The 18,868-nt window shown below is 33.5% G+C and overlaps 1 protein-coding gene and 1 pseudogene across 2 annotated transcripts; both read right to left on the bottom strand.

Annotated features, from left to right (window-relative positions):
* Positions 1-57: 57 nt before the first annotated feature.
* Positions 58-5,532, bottom strand: LOC134278350 (uncharacterized; annotated as a pseudogene).
* Positions 5,533-6,266: 734 nt separating this feature from the next.
* LOC134278346 (protein PF3D7_1417600-like) lies at positions 6,267-18,493 on the bottom strand. 2 transcript variants are annotated; one of them, XM_062760669.1, is made up of 8 exons: positions 18,047-18,493; positions 16,017-16,198; positions 13,415-13,480; positions 12,750-12,779; positions 9,930-10,083; positions 9,434-9,714; positions 8,516-8,701; positions 6,267-7,807 (listed from the first exon to the last, which is right to left on the bottom strand). In XM_062760669.1, exons 2-8 carry the CDS (start codon positions 16,110-16,112, stop codon positions 6,857-6,859), a joined length of 1,764 nt encoding a protein of 587 aa, XP_062616653.1. In that variant the 5' UTR covers positions 16,113-16,198; positions 18,047-18,493; the 3' UTR covers positions 6,267-6,856. The 2 variants fall into 2 exon arrangements, with proteins under 2 accessions (XP_062616653.1, XP_062616654.1); XM_062760670.1 differs by lacking the exon at positions 12,750-12,779.
* Positions 18,494-18,868: the final 375 nt, after the last annotated feature.

Below are 18,868 nucleotides of genomic sequence, written 5' to 3'. Positions count from 1 at the left end.
ATATTTACCTGGTGTCTGTTATTTTTTCCCCTTTCATATAAACAGGAAAATCTGAAATGTTTATGATTGCAAATGCTCATTTATGAACAGTCGAATACAATTAATTTTTCACACAGACATATCCAAATATTCCTTGCATTTTTAAAAGAATGATTTTTCAATTTTGCAGTTGATGCAAAACAAGTACTAGTCAGAATTTATTACACACAACAATTCCATAATAGAGCAATAAATATAGGAACGTATTATACATGCTTAGAAACAAATGTAGAACATTTGCAAACAAGGTGTTCGTGTTTTTAAAGAGAAACTGATGCACAATATGCATTAGAATCAAGTTTTTTGGCTCACCAGTAACTCAATTATTAGGTGCTAGTGTTTTTTCTTTGCCTTCAGACTCTTTAATGAGAGCATTATGGATTTTCATTGGCTCCTGTGTCACCTTAGCAAAGGATACGTTTTTTCCACCTCCTTTATTAGAGAGTTCTTTGGAAGCTGTAATTTCGACATTTTCTTTGTTCTCTTGTGGTTTGCAACTGTGTTGTTTAATGTTATGACAGCTGGGAGACGAGATGGTTTTGGGGGCTCCTCCAAATTTTCCATGTTTATTTTTCTTGTTTCCATGTGGTGACATTATTTGTTGCGGTGGCGTGCTTGACGTTGAGGGAGGGCGCTGAGGTAATTTTTCCGGTTGCATAGGAGCCACAGAAGCGATGGCGATTTTTTGAGCTGGTTTAGGACTTTCATCCACTGGTTTTGTTTGAGGTACTGGATCTGTTTTCTCCTTTGTCTTCGATATTGATGTATCAGTTTCTGTAATTTCAAACGATGGCTTCAACACCTGCACAAATTGAAAATCAAATTGTCCTAATGATTCTGCAAGAAAACAATAAAACGCAATTGTCATTGCCGTTAGCTTTAACCCTAAAGTCAGATTCCAGCAATACTGAGATCATTACATCTGCTATAATCATACTTACTGATTTATCAGTTTTATTACTGTCTGTTTTCTTCAAATCGGATGTTTTTTCACCCTGCTTTTCATCAAAGTTCTGAAATAAAAGACATTTTCATAAAGACGCGTCAATGGTCACAAGCATGTAGTAGTATTAAAAAATTGCAAAGTGTCCAATACAAACACCACTTTTTTGCAGTAAAGACTTTCTTTTAAAAACAGTCTCTATTAAGATACTCTTAAAATTGACGGACAGAATGGGCCAATAACACAAAATAATGCTAAGAATGTTGAATAATTGACAGAAGACTTCTCTGTATGGGAGGGTGGTCTTTTTGATGAACACCTACCTTGTTCAGGTCAGATTTGTCTTGGGGCATCTGTATTTTGCCCTCTGATATATCCTTGGTGGTTTTCTCCTTGAGCATCTTGAATCCCCCCTCTTTAGCAGTATCCACTTCCAGTTCCCCCTCTGACACCTCTTCCTCGGAGTCAATCGTCTCATCTGAACTGTCTTCGTCTGTGGGCTACAGAAAAAAAAGCATTGAGAGAAGGGGATTTCATGCTATCTCAATACATTAAAATTTTAAAGCTTCATCTTGCGTGTAAAATGTACTTGTATGCATCTCTTCTTCGTAAAAGAGGCTCCCTACAGGGTAATTACAATGGTAAATATATGTACCTCGTAATCTGGATCCTCCTCAGACAGGTAGTTATCCAGATCCAGATTGGCCAAGTCGTCCTCGGAATCGTCGGACATGTCCGGATGCTTCCTCTTCTTCTGTTCACAGGTCAGCAGAGAGCACTCGTTCAGTGATTCTGGAAACATTTACAGGTACATGTACATGTATTTCGAATAGGTATGTACTAAGTGTTATATCCTAGAAATGAAAGACAATTGAATGGGAAAAAACAAGAAATTGGGACGTCTTTGGCAATGTCAGCAAACCCAATGATTCCATCCAAATAGCTCATAAAAATGCCGTCACCATTAGAACTATATTTGTAGAAGACTAGATTGCCACACACTATAGCTACAGTTTGGGTTACAGTACATCTATGGAACCTGGGAGGACAAATTGTCTAGGGGACCTCCCTCCACATTTTTTTCTAAAAGATTATGCACCTTTTTGACTATCGTCTTTTGTTTCCATCCCTCATTTGAAAAAAAAAACGTGTCATATATGCCTGCATTCCACTTTCATATGCTTAAAGATATTGTACACTTACTGTGTTTGCTGCAAGTGAGAAACCTCCTAATGTCTGTCTGTTTCACGTGACTCGTCGGGATCCCAAACAACCGGAAGGTGGCGTTCTTCACATTACCCCAAAAGGAAGAAGGAGGGAGCCGCTTTTTTGGAGATACCTTTTGAAAATATGTGCACATATTGTTATATTAATTGCATTGCAGTCAGCATGTCAGGGTTTTTGAGTGAATTTCAACAATTGCATTTCTTTTTTATAATCCGCGAAGCGGATTATAAAAAAGATATTACATAATATGGCCAAGAATTAAAGTCATTCCTTATAATTTAATTTTAAAATAATTAAACAACTTTTGATGTAAAATTGTGTTGCTTTTTATAAGTTCAAATTTACACAACCGTAGTAACGGAAGTGATTTGAAGCGAGGGGAGGTAATGACTGATTCATAGATCTAGCAGCCATGATGTTTGTTTACATGAGGTAAGATTAAAGTTGAAGGTACATTTATTAAATCTGGAATTTTCCATGGATTCCGAGGACTGGAAATGAGGGGATTGCATGGATATGATGATTAAGCTGGTCGTCAAGGGGGTGTGTCCCCATACCAAACCAGATAATCAACCAATGAGAGGCGAGAATACAAATAAAATTAAATTATTTAAAGATATATGAGTGAATTTCAACAATTGCATTTCTTTTTCGTAGAGATATTACAACTGAGACTGGGATTTTGATTTCACAACCTTTCTGCGGAGTAACAAAGCTTTTCTAATCGTTTTGAAAGTATTAAAGCACTGCTGGTTGCTTTAAAACCGTGCGCTCTTTGTTTCTTTCAGGAAACAAATCTAATTGTGATATAAAATACAAATATCGTGTAGTGCAACAGTTATAATTGGCTTTAAAGCTAAGTGCACAGGCATGTCTTTTAATTTTCTCCGAGGCTAAAACTTACAAAAACGGACAATGGAAACAGCAGAAATCTTCTGATCAATTCCAATATACTCTTCTCTTCATCTGAAATCTGTTGACATAAGAAGATGATGAGATATTATTAAATGTTACGAATACGGAGAATTGTAAAACAAACACACAATTGATTTTAAATATTATCACCATGTTCAACAATAAATCCTAATGTTTCACAATAACATGAGAGAGAAGAGAGAGTTGTGAGTTCTGAACAAATATTTTCATAGGTCCGGAATAATGCAATATCGCATGTCGTTGGTCTTGAAATTCGTGTTCAGTTGAGTCAACAAATCCATTTGAGGTTTGGTTTGGTTACAGTTAAGCATTCTTTTGTTTTGTTAAACGTTGTAAATATAAAATTTACAAACCTTGTCAATCCAGATTTTCCCCTTACTTTTCTCCTCCAGTTCACCTCTGCCGGATTCTTTAGAGATAGGCGATGTCTGTACATGTTTCTCTGAGGTTGTAGTAGTGGATCTGGGTTCCAGAAACTGCATGGGACCTTCCGTCATCCAAAGCATGAAGTCGAGTCCAACTAGCAGGGATTTTCCCAGAAAGTTATTGAAAGCCGAGCGGGTTTTCTTCTTTACGTATCTCATTGATCTCTGTCGTGTTTTTCGTATTATCTGTAAAAAAAAAATTCATTCTCAAGGATTGTCTTCTTCAAATAATTTTATTTTTAAATAAGAATTTTTCATCTTTTCTGAAGCAGTGGGTATGAATCTTTCAAGTCGGCTATTTTTTCTCCAACCACTACATCAATATTGGAGCCTTCAATATAGAAATGTATGTTGATGTAACATTTATTACTTCTTTGTCGAACACCAGCAGTAAGGATGTTTTAAACATTGATGTATAGGTACATTGTATGATTAACTGAGTCTTAAAAAGAATTCTTGTTAGACAATCAGTTACCAAGTTAAACGCTTTAATTAAAATGAGGTCAAAGTCAAAGGAAAGGTCAAGCTAGGTTCCAAAATGTTGATGCATTTTAATAGCTTAAAGGTACTTGGACACAGATTTGAAGTTAATATTTTCTCATTTTTTCTGTATAATATCACGAATTATATATTTTAATAGCATTTCACACAAAAATTAATTAAAAATCTTATTTCATTTCACAAATTTTAACTTTATTCTTAATCCTTGGAAAAAGTGGCAATCTTGTTTGTATTAATGAGAAACATTAAAACTTAAATCCAGAAAAAATAATTTTATTCAGAGTAGAAATGTTAGAAAACAAAACACCTTCACAAGTTTCTAATTAAAATACACACTCGTGTTACATTTGTATGTACACAGTTTTTGTACAGGGCTGTTCTGTTATTGTTTATATTTAAATATGCGTTCAAGTCACAGTCTGCTTACACACTGCACGGACTGACAATATATTGTGTGTTTGTTTTGCTTTCGAATCCTATTCTGAATTTTCTGGATTATAGTAGTAATATTTTTCATTTATACAAAACGAGATTGCTACTTTTCCTAAGGATATATTAAATTTGTGAGAGTGCAAGGATATGTCAATACAAACCCGAAAAATTTGAAATTTCAATATCTTTTCAAGATTTTTAATTAATTTTTGTGTGAAATGCTATTAAAATATATAAGTCGTAATATTATAGAGAAAATAATAACTTCAAATCTGTGTCCAAGTACCTTTAAATCACAATGTATCAGCGTATGAAGTTTGTTTACACAATCTTGAATACTAGTAGTTTCCTTAAAACTGAGCTAAACATTAATTTAAGAAAAATGAGGACAAGGTCAAATGAAAGGTCAAGGTCAAAATGCTGATGCAGTTGAATAGCTTACATTAGTATCTCTCAGCATAGAAAGTTTGATACACACAACTCTTAACTCAACATATACAGAGGTTTGGAGGAAGACGGATATGGCAAACTCTGTAAGCCCCGGCTATTTTCATGATGGTGCATACATGTAAGTAATTAGTTTTGATGAATAAATATAATACATAAATAAATATAATTCAATTATATTGTAATGATTTTGACCGAGTTTCATCTTTTACAAATTTCTAGTTTGCTATAATTTACTGTAAAAATAGACAAAACAACAAAATGTACTTTCTTAAGAGAAGTACACCGGAAATGTACTCACCAGCCAATCTTTTAAGATGCAAACTTTCTGCCAGAAAATTCCAGCCCCATTCCAGAGCAGTGAATCCCATTTCCGTCGCAGTGCATATTTGCTTAGTTTTTTCGTACAGTTGGAGAGTGCTATCTACGACAGGAATCTCTTCCAATTCTTCCCATGTTTTGAAGTGATTTTCTTCTTCAACTTCGCTAGTTATTTTCATTTTCTCCGCTTCTTTCGCCATGGCCGCCCTGTACATGACTGAGGAAGGCGGTAAAATGAAGACTTTACACACGTGAAGACAATTCAGCCCGGTGACGATTCGGTTGACTGCCCTCGTTCCTATTGTCCGGAGTGGTCAATCGAATTATGGCCAAGAAGGAGCGGATCAAACACTACTCATGTAAGAGAACAGTCTTCGAAACAACATAAAAAATCACTGCTTTTAAGAAAAAATGGGTTGAATATATAAAATACAACTACATATTTGTTTGAATATGATATACATGTATATTCGGAACATGCATTTTCTCAAATGCTATTGAATAGGACATTTCACTTCAATTTACATGTAAACGATCTGAACCTTTAATTGCAAAATTAATATATTATCTAAAAACAGATTTTTGATAGGTCTTTGGTATCGTAATACGAATATACACATATTATTCTTTTAACATCAAAATATCGATTTATGTAAAACATTTTTTAATTCGTTAAACTACCAAATACCTGAAGATATTAATAAAATTTTAGGGAAAAAATGATGCTAAGTGAATTTACTTAATCTGTGCATTATTGACTTCGTGTGTGTATGGTGTCGTACCATCGGAAAACTAAGAAATATAATTGATTTCTATTTTTTTAAATATAGATGATATAAACCAAACACATGCTATCAATCAATTTTGCTCACAGAATTAAAAATTGATACAAAGACTTAAGCATTCGTTTGCTAATTTAAATTTTTAAAGTTCTCCACCTTTATCTATACAGTTTTTGAAAGAAAAAAAATGAACTCAAATTATTAATTGTATTTAATTAACTGTTCAATAGACATATATATCTAAATACATGCATATCATGTCGAAAATATAAATCATAAATTATAAGTGCTATGTACAGAATATCACAGACATTTAAAGGCTTAGTTCCTGTAAGCAAGAGAATAGAGTATTTGTAAATTGGCGTCATTGGTTACTAGAATATCCGCGTGTATGATGTCATTGCAGCAATAGAAGACTTCAAAGTGACTTTCAAGCAAATTTCATTTACTTCCGCTGTCCCATTTCTGCAAGTTTTTCTATGCAAAATCTTTCAGTGAGAAATCAAGAATTCCCGTTTCCTTCTCAATAGCTATATTAATTGGTGCGTTGAACCCTTTTTGAAATTTCCATCAGAAGCGAAATATATTTTTCTGTGGTACAAGAGGTAAACCGTCTCCAAAGGTGGAGCTTCTACTTGCGTGAAAAAGATAATCACCCATCAAAAAGCCCCAAAAATTCTTTTTTCTAACAAATGCATGACTATGAAAATACATGAACCAATCACTGTAAAGTCACTAAAGCATTCCTATCTTTTATCTAGTTCCCACAGTCCCTTTTAATCTAGGACAAAACACTCGTTCTATCATCCCTTGGTCTTTTTCCTGTCTGTTGTGCTTTGCTGGGGGTCTGCTTTTGGTTTAGAAGTATTGTTTTGTGGTTTCGACTGAACTTGTGAATTTGAATTGACCTGGGGTTTTGAGTTCTTTTGAACTTGATTTATATCATTAGCTTTAGTAGAATTTTTCTTTGCATCAGCCTGCTTATTATCGTTGGGATTAGGTGCTTTAGGCGTGACTTGGTTTTTATTCTTTGCATCAGGCTGCACCGGATTTTTGTCCTTTGGGTTAGGATTTGACTGATTTTTATCTACCGCCTTTGGCTGTGGGTTTTTGTCTTTTGGATTAGGCTGTGTCGGGTTTTTATCCTTCGAGTTAGCATTGGGTTGATTTTTGTCCTTTGTAATTGTCTGGGGTTGGTTTTTGTCCTTTGCATTAGACTGTGACGTGTTTTTATCCTTTAAATTTGAATTGGGTTGATTTTTGTCCACGGCCTTTAACTGTGGTTGGTTTTTGTCCTTTGCATTAGGCTGCGCTGGGTTTTTATTTTTTGGATCAGAATTAGGCTGATTTTTGTCCCCTGCCTTGGGCTGGGATTGATTTTTATCCTTTAGATGAGAATTAGGTTGTGCCGGATTTTTGTCCTTAGCATTCGCCGGTGCCGGATTGTTAGCTTTGGGTTGTGATTGATTTTTATCTTTTGGATTAGTATTAGCTTGGTTTTTATCCTTTGCCTTAGGCTGTGGTTGATTTTTATCTTTTGCCTTAGGCTGTTGTTGATTTTTATCCTTTGCATTAGGAGGAGGTTGATTTTTGTCTTTTACGTTAGGTTGAGCTTTGTTTGAGTTGGGCTTTGCTTGTTTGTTGTCTTTCTGCGCAGGCGTTGATTTGCCGCTCTGTTTGCCCGGTGTCGGAGTTTGACTAGGCTGCTGCTCTTGTTGTCTATCTTTGTCAGATTTATTCGCCATATTGGTATTCTAATACAGAAAAATCACCATATTGATATTATAATGATAGAGTTGTTACATGGTATTCTAGTTTTACAAATAATAAAAACAGCCCTATTGATAGTCTAAATAAAAGATTTGCCATATTGATATTCTAATTTTAAAAAGATCGCCATATTAGTACATATTTTTATGGGGAAAAAATCAGAGTGATATCAATATTGATTTCACGACATCAAAAAACATCGCTATTTCCCATTAGTACTACAGAGCTGGAAGAATGAAAACCAAAAGCTTTAATTTCTCTTTTTTCTCTTGTATTTGTTTAATTACCGTTCATTATTTAATATAAGCAACAAACTGTTTTACAATTAATTAAAACTCTTGAAAAACAGTATTGTTGCACGTCAAACAAATAGTGTTCCTACAACTTTGACACAGCAAAAATCAATTTTTTCCTATTAAATCTACGAAATATTCATTTTGATTGTTTGCATCAATGTTTGCAACAATCCTTGATATCGACGCCGGAATTGAAATGATGCTCTTCACCGAAAAATACAGATAATTGAACAATTTTGTCCTTATTTTTCATTTGACGTATTGCAATTGATTTTCAGTCCCTCCATAAGAATTTTTTAAAATTTCAAACAATTTATATGACCTTTGTTTTGAAGTTACTTCAAAATAAAAATTAAATGGCAAACAAATAAACAAACAAACAAAAACAAAGCATACCCAAACATAGAATGTCGCTGCTCCATTACTGACGCCCCGAATTTGTTCTAGTGTAAATTTAGACTGCATCTTTAGAACTCTTTGGCTTGTTTTGGAATTTATATTGATGGTATCTGCGTTTCGAACCTCCCTTATGAGACTTTCTTTTCCATATCGACCTAGGAGGCATTGCACATCAGTCCAGTCCTAATAGAAAAAAAATCATTAGTATATAGATGAAGCATATCACTGCGTGCAACTGCAAAATTCCATTTCAAGAGAAAGCCTTTTTCCCGAGGCGCAACGTTTATTCAATTTTTCATGAAAAAAAACTCCTCTGATTAATCATTATTTCAAAAAGTATTCATTTATGTATTAATTAATATCTTTTCTCAATTTCTGATATATTGATGTGTGTAATTATTCAGGCAAGTGAGATAGTGACCTGGTTGTAATTTGTAGGGATGTGCGATTTTATCGGTATACCGGTATATCGCGATTTTTTGTTGCGTGATACGTATCGTGATACGGAGACCTAAATACCGGTCTTTAGGTACATATTATAAAGTCCAGAAATTATTCATTTAATTGTTCAATCTTTCAAATTACAATTACAGAAAGTGTAAAAAATGTTGTAAAAAGTGAAAAGAATGGCGTCTTACCGTCCAAACATAATTGATTTTATAAATTCAGAAAGTAAAATTTTGTTTTTCAAGCATATTTTTTAGAAAAATAATGACTTTTCCTATAAAATCATTGTAAAAACTTCTTTTAAAAATATCATGATATTATCGTGATATTGTGGGAAAAAATCGTGATATATCGCGATACGAAATGTTTGGCGATACCCATCCCTAGTAATTTGCAATATCCAGCAATATTTTAAAAGTCAAATCATCCCTTATTTCAAAAATGGATTCAAAAATACCTCATTCATACCCTTAGTTTTTCCTCGTCATAACCAAGTAACATATACGTTCCCATCATGACCTCATGAACGCCATCTGGCGGATGATGATAGCTTCGTATCTCTGAGATCGTTGATTGGTCCATTTCGAGGATGTCATGGCGATACTGATCAAGTTCCTTCAAATGCTCGCGCAGCCTTTTAGCAGTATCAAGAGGTTGACTCAACTCGGATACGTATTCCGAGGCTTCCACTCTTTCGATTGCCTTGTCCAAAATACCTGGATGACGTCGTAAAATTGCATCACGAAGTTCTGTGTAAGAAAAATATAAACTAAATTACTGATCAAGATTTATTAAGATACTAGTACAGTTAGTCTTGTAGTGGGTTGTGATAAACTCGAAAATATATTTTGCCAAAATTTGGGAAAGATTAAATTGTCAAAGAATGCCTATAAAAATGAGTATTTGGAAGCGCTAATCCCTATTATGCAAATTTAGTAATCATTCTGCGTTTACGCAAGGTTACCTTTTCTAAGGTATAAAAATTTGAGCCTCTCTATGGCGTCAGTGTAGTCGCCATTGTCCTCCAATTTATTCTTCTCGAACAAATCTATTGCATGTTCCAGCTCCTCGATGTCCGAGTTTGTAGCAGCCTGTCTCAACTGTTCTCGGATTCGTTTCTAAATAATGAAGTATGCTTTATGTATTACTACTAATATTATTCCAAATATTGTATCAATCTAATACAGGTATAATATTTCTCTGCAAACTTATTTTAGTACATGTATACTTATTTGGTTACAGACAAGCCTAGCATATTTAGCGCAAAAAGACACAAATATATTAGCAGCTACTTAACAGTTTTGCCCTTACACTTTGAGTTTTATTTCTCTATTTGAAATTTGAATGGGCTGGTGTTTTGATTTTTTTTTGTGGTGCTGAGTTATCAAATTATGCTTTGTTACTCTAAAAGTTGAGAACTAGGGGGATATGTTGGGGATTTGGTTTAATTTTTACCTGTGGTTCCCACTTTTACAGGACTCAGGAGGATTGGGAGACTATTACGGGTATTCTACCCTTACTCATAGGCTTCTAAGTAGTCTAAGGGGGCTATACACCCCCCCCCCACACACACACGAAATCATTCTTTTTAGAGAAGAAAAAATATTCCCGGTTTACACACATCACTTTACGAACGGCACATAAACAGTACTAGTTTATAAGGTGACTAGGGTGACCTTAATTTTCAAAGCAATATATAATTATGTGAATGTGAAAATAATTTGAATTAAAAAATGTGCTTGTGTATGTACTTAATCTAAAAAAGTTGAATTTAATTTTGCTGCAAATTTCATTCTACAAATTAGAAAACAATATAGTAAAGTTTGTAGAAAAGTATACCCCCTTTTATAGCAAAGTACCAGTAAGTCAGAAATTAGAAGTCGCAAATGAGAAGCGTTTGAGACATAAATAATGATGTCCAAATCAAAATAGTTTTATGGCGTTTTTTCTTTGGTTTTGTTATCAATAATGAAATTATGTTGGGTAACAATATCTGGTTGTGTCACTGTTATTAGTTTCATTTTGTCTGGTTGTGTCACTGTTAACTGTTTAATTTTGACTGGTTGTGTCACTGTTAACTGTTTAGTTTTTTTCTGGTTGTGTCACTGTTATCAGTTTTATTTTTTCTGGTTGTGTCACTGTTATCAGTTTCGTTTTGTCTGGTTGTGTCACTGTTATCAGTTTCGTTTTGTCTGGTTGTGTCACTGTTATCAGTTTCGTTTTGTCTTGTGTCACTTTTAACTGTGTAGTCTTGTCTGCTTGTGTCACTGTTAACTCGGTAGTTTTATCTGGTTGTATCACTGTTAACTGTTTAATCTTGTTTGATTGTACCAATGTTAACTATGAAGGTCAGTTCTGTGTGGTTATGTCACTGTTAAATTGTCTGGTTGTGCCATTATTAACTGTTTAGTCTTTTCTGGTTGTGCCACTGTTGTCTTTAAGGTTTTGTATAGTTGTGTTACTGTTAACGGTTGATTTCTTTGATTTTGTCCTTAAATAATTTAGTCTGATTGTGTCACTGTTAACTGTAAAAACTTCGTCTGGATTTGTCACCATTTGCTGTTTACATGTAATCTTGTCTGGTTGTTCACTGTTAACTGTTTAGTCTTTTCTGATTGTGTCACTGTTAACTATGAAGGTCTGTCTAGTTGTGTCGCTGGTAACTGTTTAGTCTTGTCTGGTTGTGTCATCGATAACTATGAAGGTCTTGTCGATTTTCTCACTGTTTACTGTATAAGTTTGTCGAATGTGTTATTGCAGCCCGGAGGACCGGGCTGCTCTATACATATAAGTTTAAGTGTTGGTATATGGGGATTGTGGTGGGAGTAGTTATTCACAATCAAAAGTTTTCTAAACATGGAAAAGATTGTTAATCAGAATGTTCTTTCCCTTTATAAATTACGAGATACATAATATATTACTTCCATAAAGTGAATCTGTAAAAATATATATGTTTTTCATATTTTATATATAAAGTTGCTTATCATTTACTATCGAAAAAACGAGAGGTCCCTTTTTTTAGAATACCGAATTTTACTTCTCGGATAAAAACGTTCTCTGCACAATTCGTGTTTTATATTCTAAAACTGAAAATTTAATACATTTTTGAATACAGGTGATGCATTTGTCTAACTTCAATTTATATTTTATGCAGCCAACATTTACTCGAGGAATTGAAGTTTAAAATAGTATCTTTTTTGTTTGACATTTATCCGACTATAAGTTTTCCAAATATTCGCGACTATTGTCTCCATCAGTTAGACGCATGCCTTTTCACACATATCGAAGCGGTTTTATGATCAAGAGTCATTTCCATAGTTTTAACTGTTGTGTCTCTTCTGATTGTGTCATTGTTAAATGTTTAGTGTTGTCTTCTTGTGTCATTATTAATTGTTTAGTCTTGTCTGGTAGAATCACTGTAAACCATGAACTTGACTGGTTGTATCTGTGTTAACGCTTTGGCTTTCCTTTTCGTGTCAGTACAGTGTTTAGACTTAAACAGTTCATAGAATCATACTTGATTATAAGTTACAGACCAGAAGTGCCCAAAATATATACAAGCAATCTTTATCTACAAAGAAATACTGATAAGAAAATAAAGTAACATAAAGATTCTAAAGAGAGAAAGATCAGTTTGATACATAGACCTGTAGAAGTAATTTCTACTTTTAAGTTATCAAATGCCACTCTTTGTTATAAAACCAAACTATGCGACAGTTATATGCGGTAGGGTAAGACGTAACCATGGAAATATATCAACGTTACCAAGGAAACTCAACGTTACCAGGTATCCTATTTCTTTCTGTGGTTTTCCCTAGTGAAATGGAATAATGTTCATTGTTATTTTCGCTTTGAATTTTTAATAAAGGTTAAAGTTAACATGCTCAATTCTAGAGAGAAATATATTTTAATTTTTTTGTTGATTTATTAATAGACTTGGATCGTATCCATACTTTTTTTGTTATCACGAGCCAAACTAATTAGCATTTCCATTGCCTAACTACATCTACATCATATTTTTAAAACATAAAAGTTACTAACAACGATCCCTCAATCCTTAAACAGATCAGACATGTGTTTACATAGCTCTGTTTGAATTTTCTCTAAGATATTTACTTTTCTTCTTTAAGCCGTTTAGAGTCGTTGAGATAAATGCATACTAAATACAGTGATATTTTTATCAGTGCTATTGTTGAGATATGTCTATTTTATTGATAACATACTACTTAAAGAATTCAAATTTTTTTCTCTTCGGGTGATCATCAGTTTTAACAATTCATATTGACGACGTAAGGTTGAATACAATTAATACAATTGGAGAATAAAACTAATAGAGCTACACATTTCCAGCTAATTAATAAACACCTATTAAAAATATCTACAATACGAGATTTGGAATAAAGAAAGAAATATACATGTAATACGTAACCTACAATTACGACCTCTCACCTTGTAACCTTTTTCGTTGACTGGTTCTCTTACTTCTTTAACTTTCCCCTTCCCACCTTTATTTCCCTGTCAATAAAGAATTCTTTTGTTTAAATTATTTGCTTTAAAGAGAAAGGATAATACATTTCCATAAGTCATGGTTTTTGCTTCTATGTTTCAAAGCTTTTTTCCTTTGATTCGACAAGCATTTGTAAAAGGTTCCAAAAGTCATTTCATTATGATTAAACTAATAAAATATCATTATAGGAAGCAATTTTTTTTAACATACAGATTTTATTTCTAGTTACGTAAATAAATAAATCATGAAGGTGATCCACCTAACAACGCCACTAAAGAGTTTGTATTATATACACCGTGCATACAGAGCTCGATGATTTATAGTCAATAAAAGGAAAAGACTTTCAAGTGGAAAAAGAATTAAAGTTGATTACACGAGAATTATGTAAACAGAATGAAATACAGAGTATTAATACTTTTTTGAGGGGAAAATATGCAAAGAAGTGTTCGGAACATATTACGAGCAAGAGAAAAGTTCCATTTTTGTAAACCAGTTGAAAATGATCCATATTGTTACAGTTTAGTAGTTTGTCAGAAGATTCAAGTGAAATAGAAAAAAAAATGATATTGTCATTCTGATAAATAACAAGGGAAAGTCCTGCCACCTATCTGATACCTCATTTTGACTATCTAGTTTGGTCACAGATTTGGATTTCCGCTTTGTGGAAGTGACGTCATCAGTTTCAGCTATAGCACTGAAATCTTGTTGCTGAAAACACACCCATAAGGTGAATGGTAATAAATAGTTACTTTATATCGTAATCAAGTGGCTTTTGGAATATGCATTGTACAAATAAACAACATGTATATGATTTTATATATGGTGATTTTTTTGTTAAGTTTTAGACTTTTAATATAGTAATTAATACGAGTAATACGTAAACTGGGTTGGTCATTATACATTGAAAAGCTACCAAGAATCATTAACTGAATTCAGTTTAAAAAAGAGAAAAAAACAAAGACAATGCCATTTAAATTTGAAATACGAAATTACACTTCAAAAGAGTTAATTTTTTCAGCTATAACATTCTTAAAAAATAGTTATGAAACGGTTGTAATGGTCTCACTTTCTCTATAGATACAGAAATGAAAGAAAAAGAGTATTAAATGCGGTTCTTGATTCGGATCAAAGGATTTGCCGTCTCTTAAAAAAATTCTATACACTCGTTATTCCCAAATTTAGTCCCTTCAAATCGATAAATGGTCTTTATTCCAGCTATTTAGTCTATTTAAGATGTATATTTCTGCGATCAAGCGAAAAATCAATAAAATAGAGCTCCATAAAATGCAAATAACGCACCGAATTATCGTAAAAATGGCAGAATACTTCAGTTAAATCTATTAAAGATATGGTAAAATCCTGCGTCATTGCTTTAAGGCATGTCATAATATCATATATGTTGGAATGACGGTATTTCAATCCAACTCTTATTCATGATTGCATCAAGCGGGGGAAAAACTTCAAAAGCCGTGGTATTATCCCCCCCCCCCCTGTTACCGTTGAAATAAAGTACAGTTCGCCCTAGTAAAATATTCAACGTCACCGATTTTTTCTTCTTTTCATTCATTATTTTAAATAGATTAATCATTTTTGTCCCCCGCTTTCGCGAAAGCGATAATGATGGTCTTCCGTATTCTGTCCGCCGTACAAAAACTTTAACCTTGCCCATAACTTTTGATTTAGTGGAGCTATGACTTTCATATTTCATATGTGTATTCCTTGTAATAAGACCTTTCTTTGGGTACCACCAAATTTGACCTTTTGACCTTGACCCTGGAGTTTGACCCACTTTTACACAAAAATTCCAAACTTTTACTTTGGCTATAACTTTTGAATGGTAGGTACTAGGACTTTCATATTTCACATATGTATTCTTTGTAGCAAGACTTTTTATTGGATACCAACAACTTTGACCTTTGACCTTGACCTTGGAGATTTCCGTACTTATGAATAAACTTTAACATTGACCATAACTTTTGAATGGTAAGGGCTAGGGCTTTCATACATCATATATATAATTCTTGTGATAAGAACTTTCATTGAATACCAAGAACTTTGCCCCTTGGACCTTGACCTTGGAGTTTGACCTACTTTTCAAAAACTTTGACCTTGGCCACAACCTTTGAACAGTAGATCCAGGACTTTCATATTTCACATATGTATTTTTTGTGGCAAGACCTTTCATTTCATACCAATAACCTTGACCTTTTGACCTTGACCTTGGAGATTTTTTGTACTTATGAAAAACGTTAACCTTGACCATAACTTTTGAATGGTAAGGGCTAGGGCTTTCATACTTCACATATGTAATCCTTTTGAGAAGACTTTTCATTGGATACCAAGAACGTTAACCCTTTGACCTTGACCTCGGAGTTCAGTGATAATTTATAAAATGACTTACGATTTCATATTATTGTCATAAAAAATGACATCTCACCCAAAAAGACACCGAAAGCGGGGGACCACAATTCTTTGAATTTGCTTGTCTTAATTATTTGTCATTTTATTTATTTTTGAGTGTTGACAATGCTCAGTTTCCCTCACCTGTTGGTTTTTGACGGTCGACTTTCTGCCCCCCGCGGCCTTTCCTTTTCCCTGGGCCTGCGCGTTGACGTCATCCTTGGAACCACCGCAGCCCATCTTTGACAGTGTTTGCCACCAGGTTTACGCCATGTTATAACTTAGATTTCAATGTTTCGACTTTACTGTTGTTGTTGATACTTTCTCTAAAGACATAAAAACATTATACATTGCTATTTCATTTTAAATCACAATCATTTCGTTTATATAAGTCAAATTCTACTTAATTTGTTGAATGTTAATGTATCCTTTAATTCAATGTGTTAAAAGCAAAAGTACACTTACTCGAGATTTCTGCGCGATAAACTTGTCTAATTGTGGATAAAATTTAAAACGTTTCCACTTTTTTGAGGAGGAAAACACGGATGTAAAATCAACATCATAGAAATTTGTGTAAAAATATAAAATTTCAATGGGACGCTTCTAATGTTTTGATGTGCCTTTTTATCGATAACTGATTTATCACTAACTTTCTGTACCGGATTATTTACAGAATGTTCATTACAGATTATATTTGCCTTCTAAAAATCTCGGTATCACACTGAAAAAGAGAGAGCGTCTTAATTAAACATCTACTGTGAGATTTAATGGCCACGGATATTCAATACTTTTAAGCCTAGGAATAGTCGACTGAATGTTTAGCCAGGGCTCAAATGGTAAACATTTGTGCATCAACTGGCTTTGGAGGTTAATTCGCCAAAGCAGTCAAACACTTAAAGGGTGCTTAAATCAGTGGGTAGCAGGGATAAAAAATCTATAATGAAAGTTTTATTAAGCAATTTTTCTTCTTTCTCTTCAATTAAAAAAATGTCCCTGTCGTGTTGTTTTGTTGAGTATAAAGATTGTCCTTGTAGTCACATATCGTGATATTTATCCTAAGCAGGTTATTAAAAAACAGAAGAGATTCAAGGTTGGGATAAAAACTTAATAAAGGAAATGAATATGCATCTTGAAACAATAAGTGTTTGAGAGCACAGCAGGGGGGTAGGTCTGCCTCGATTTTTAATCAATTTTTGGTATATATGCGCTAAGTTTACAAAGAACACGGTCATAAAAAAGAGTGTGGTAGTGTTATTGATATACTTGACATATTGCATAAGCATTGGGCATTTTTCTAGTGAAGTCTGGGGTGTGGCCAATATACCCATGGCTATGCATGTCCATTTTATGCATTGAGATACCGCGTTCTTTTTTGTGCATTGTAAATTGTATCAAGTCAGGTAGCTAGTGTTTATTTTGATTTATTACCTCCTTGTGTTTATTAATAACTGGCATTTTAAATCAGTTTATTTAATGTCACTAATCCCTCTAAGGGTGCAGATAATTTTTATATGGTGCTATAAAAAGTAGCACGCCCTTTTAAATCAATTTTCTTTATGGATCTTTGCTCGAAGAAGGCTGAATGTATTCTTTTAAGTATATAAAAACAATTTCAAATTTATATTCCCACAGAAACTACTTTGAATGTAATACTGCCAATTATACAGGCACGTAATTATAGTTTTTGAAAGGGGACAGCCAGGGAAAAAAGTCATCTTGTAAAACCTTGACAAGCATAAAAAATATATGCCAAAAAATCCTATTTCGTGGTGGTGTTAGGTTCCGATTTTCGCTTCCAAATATCGTCAATTCATCTTCACATTCTCTTATAACTCAATTGTATTTAAAAAAAATTCAACTTACTATGCCAAAGAGAAAAGGGGGCAGGCTATTTTCAACAGTGAGTCCCCCCCCCTTACTATGTGCCAGTTATACAATGTTAAAAAATATGATGAACCACAATTGCTTGACTTTATCTTTGTCATTTTACTGATTATTTCTAAGTAGAATCTGCTTAATAGTATTTACACTTCAATTCAACTACTTTACCTTGAAATTTTTTAAGCTGAAATTATCAGTAACCGATTTAAAACTTTTCTAATTCTAAGTACAAATTTTTAAGCATTTTTTAATATGGATGGAAATAATTTTCATTTTCATATGCATGTACTTACTTTTTAAAGCTAATAAATCTCTGTTTTCAAAAATCTATTTGGCATCCTTCATTTCCAGATAAGTTCCAACATCCAACACAAATATTGTAAACTCCCAAGTTCCGCCTCATACGGGTATAAGTTTGTTTTCCTCTATCTCTCTCCTTCACAACGGGGTTGTGTACAAGGGAAAACACAGATTGAATGAGATTTCCGATTCGTGTTAAACGACGTTTGACATAAACCTTCAGAAATTCACTGAAATGAGAAGCCCCCTTTTAACAAAGACGTACCCCTTTTGAATTTTTGTCAATTCCAAAATGCACATTGTCTGTCTTTTGTATTGCTTTCAATTACAACCCCCAAAATGTTTGTTTGAGGTCTGAAACGATATCAATATATTTCCTTCACCTCGACAGAAACAGAATATTTACCAAAAGCGCGATAACGAAGCGTTCCGTATAAGGTTGAGATACGGCGAATAGAAAGAGCCGTGTTCAATATTCAATCTTACATCGATGAAAAATTTTGTAAGGCGTGTTTAAAAGTCTGCATTCAGGGTGATATAAAGCGATGTTATATGTGAAATCACTACCGAAAATTTAATAGAGAAAGTCTTTGTTATAACACAGGCACTCGTTTCTCTGAGAATAATTGAAGTAAAATTTAATCATAAAACGTGTTTCAACAATATATTAAGCCAATAAATCCTTTTTTTTCATTACGAGACGTATATTAAAATGAACATTAAAAAAATCGAATTTGAACAAAAGCGTAATTATTTTTGAATAGATTTAAAAACCCAGCAAAGCAATTTCGCCAATGCATATGACATCATTTTAA

The sequence above is a fragment of the Saccostrea cucullata genome, unplaced genomic scaffold, assembly GCF_032062105.1.
Source record: "Saccostrea cucullata isolate Sc308-1 unplaced genomic scaffold, CSIRO_AGI_Scuc_v1 ctg300, whole genome shotgun sequence".
In the NCBI taxonomy this organism is placed as follows: Eukaryota; Metazoa; Mollusca; class Bivalvia; order Ostreida; family Ostreidae; genus Saccostrea; species Saccostrea cuccullata.
This window is presented reverse-complemented; position numbering and strand designations above follow the sequence as displayed.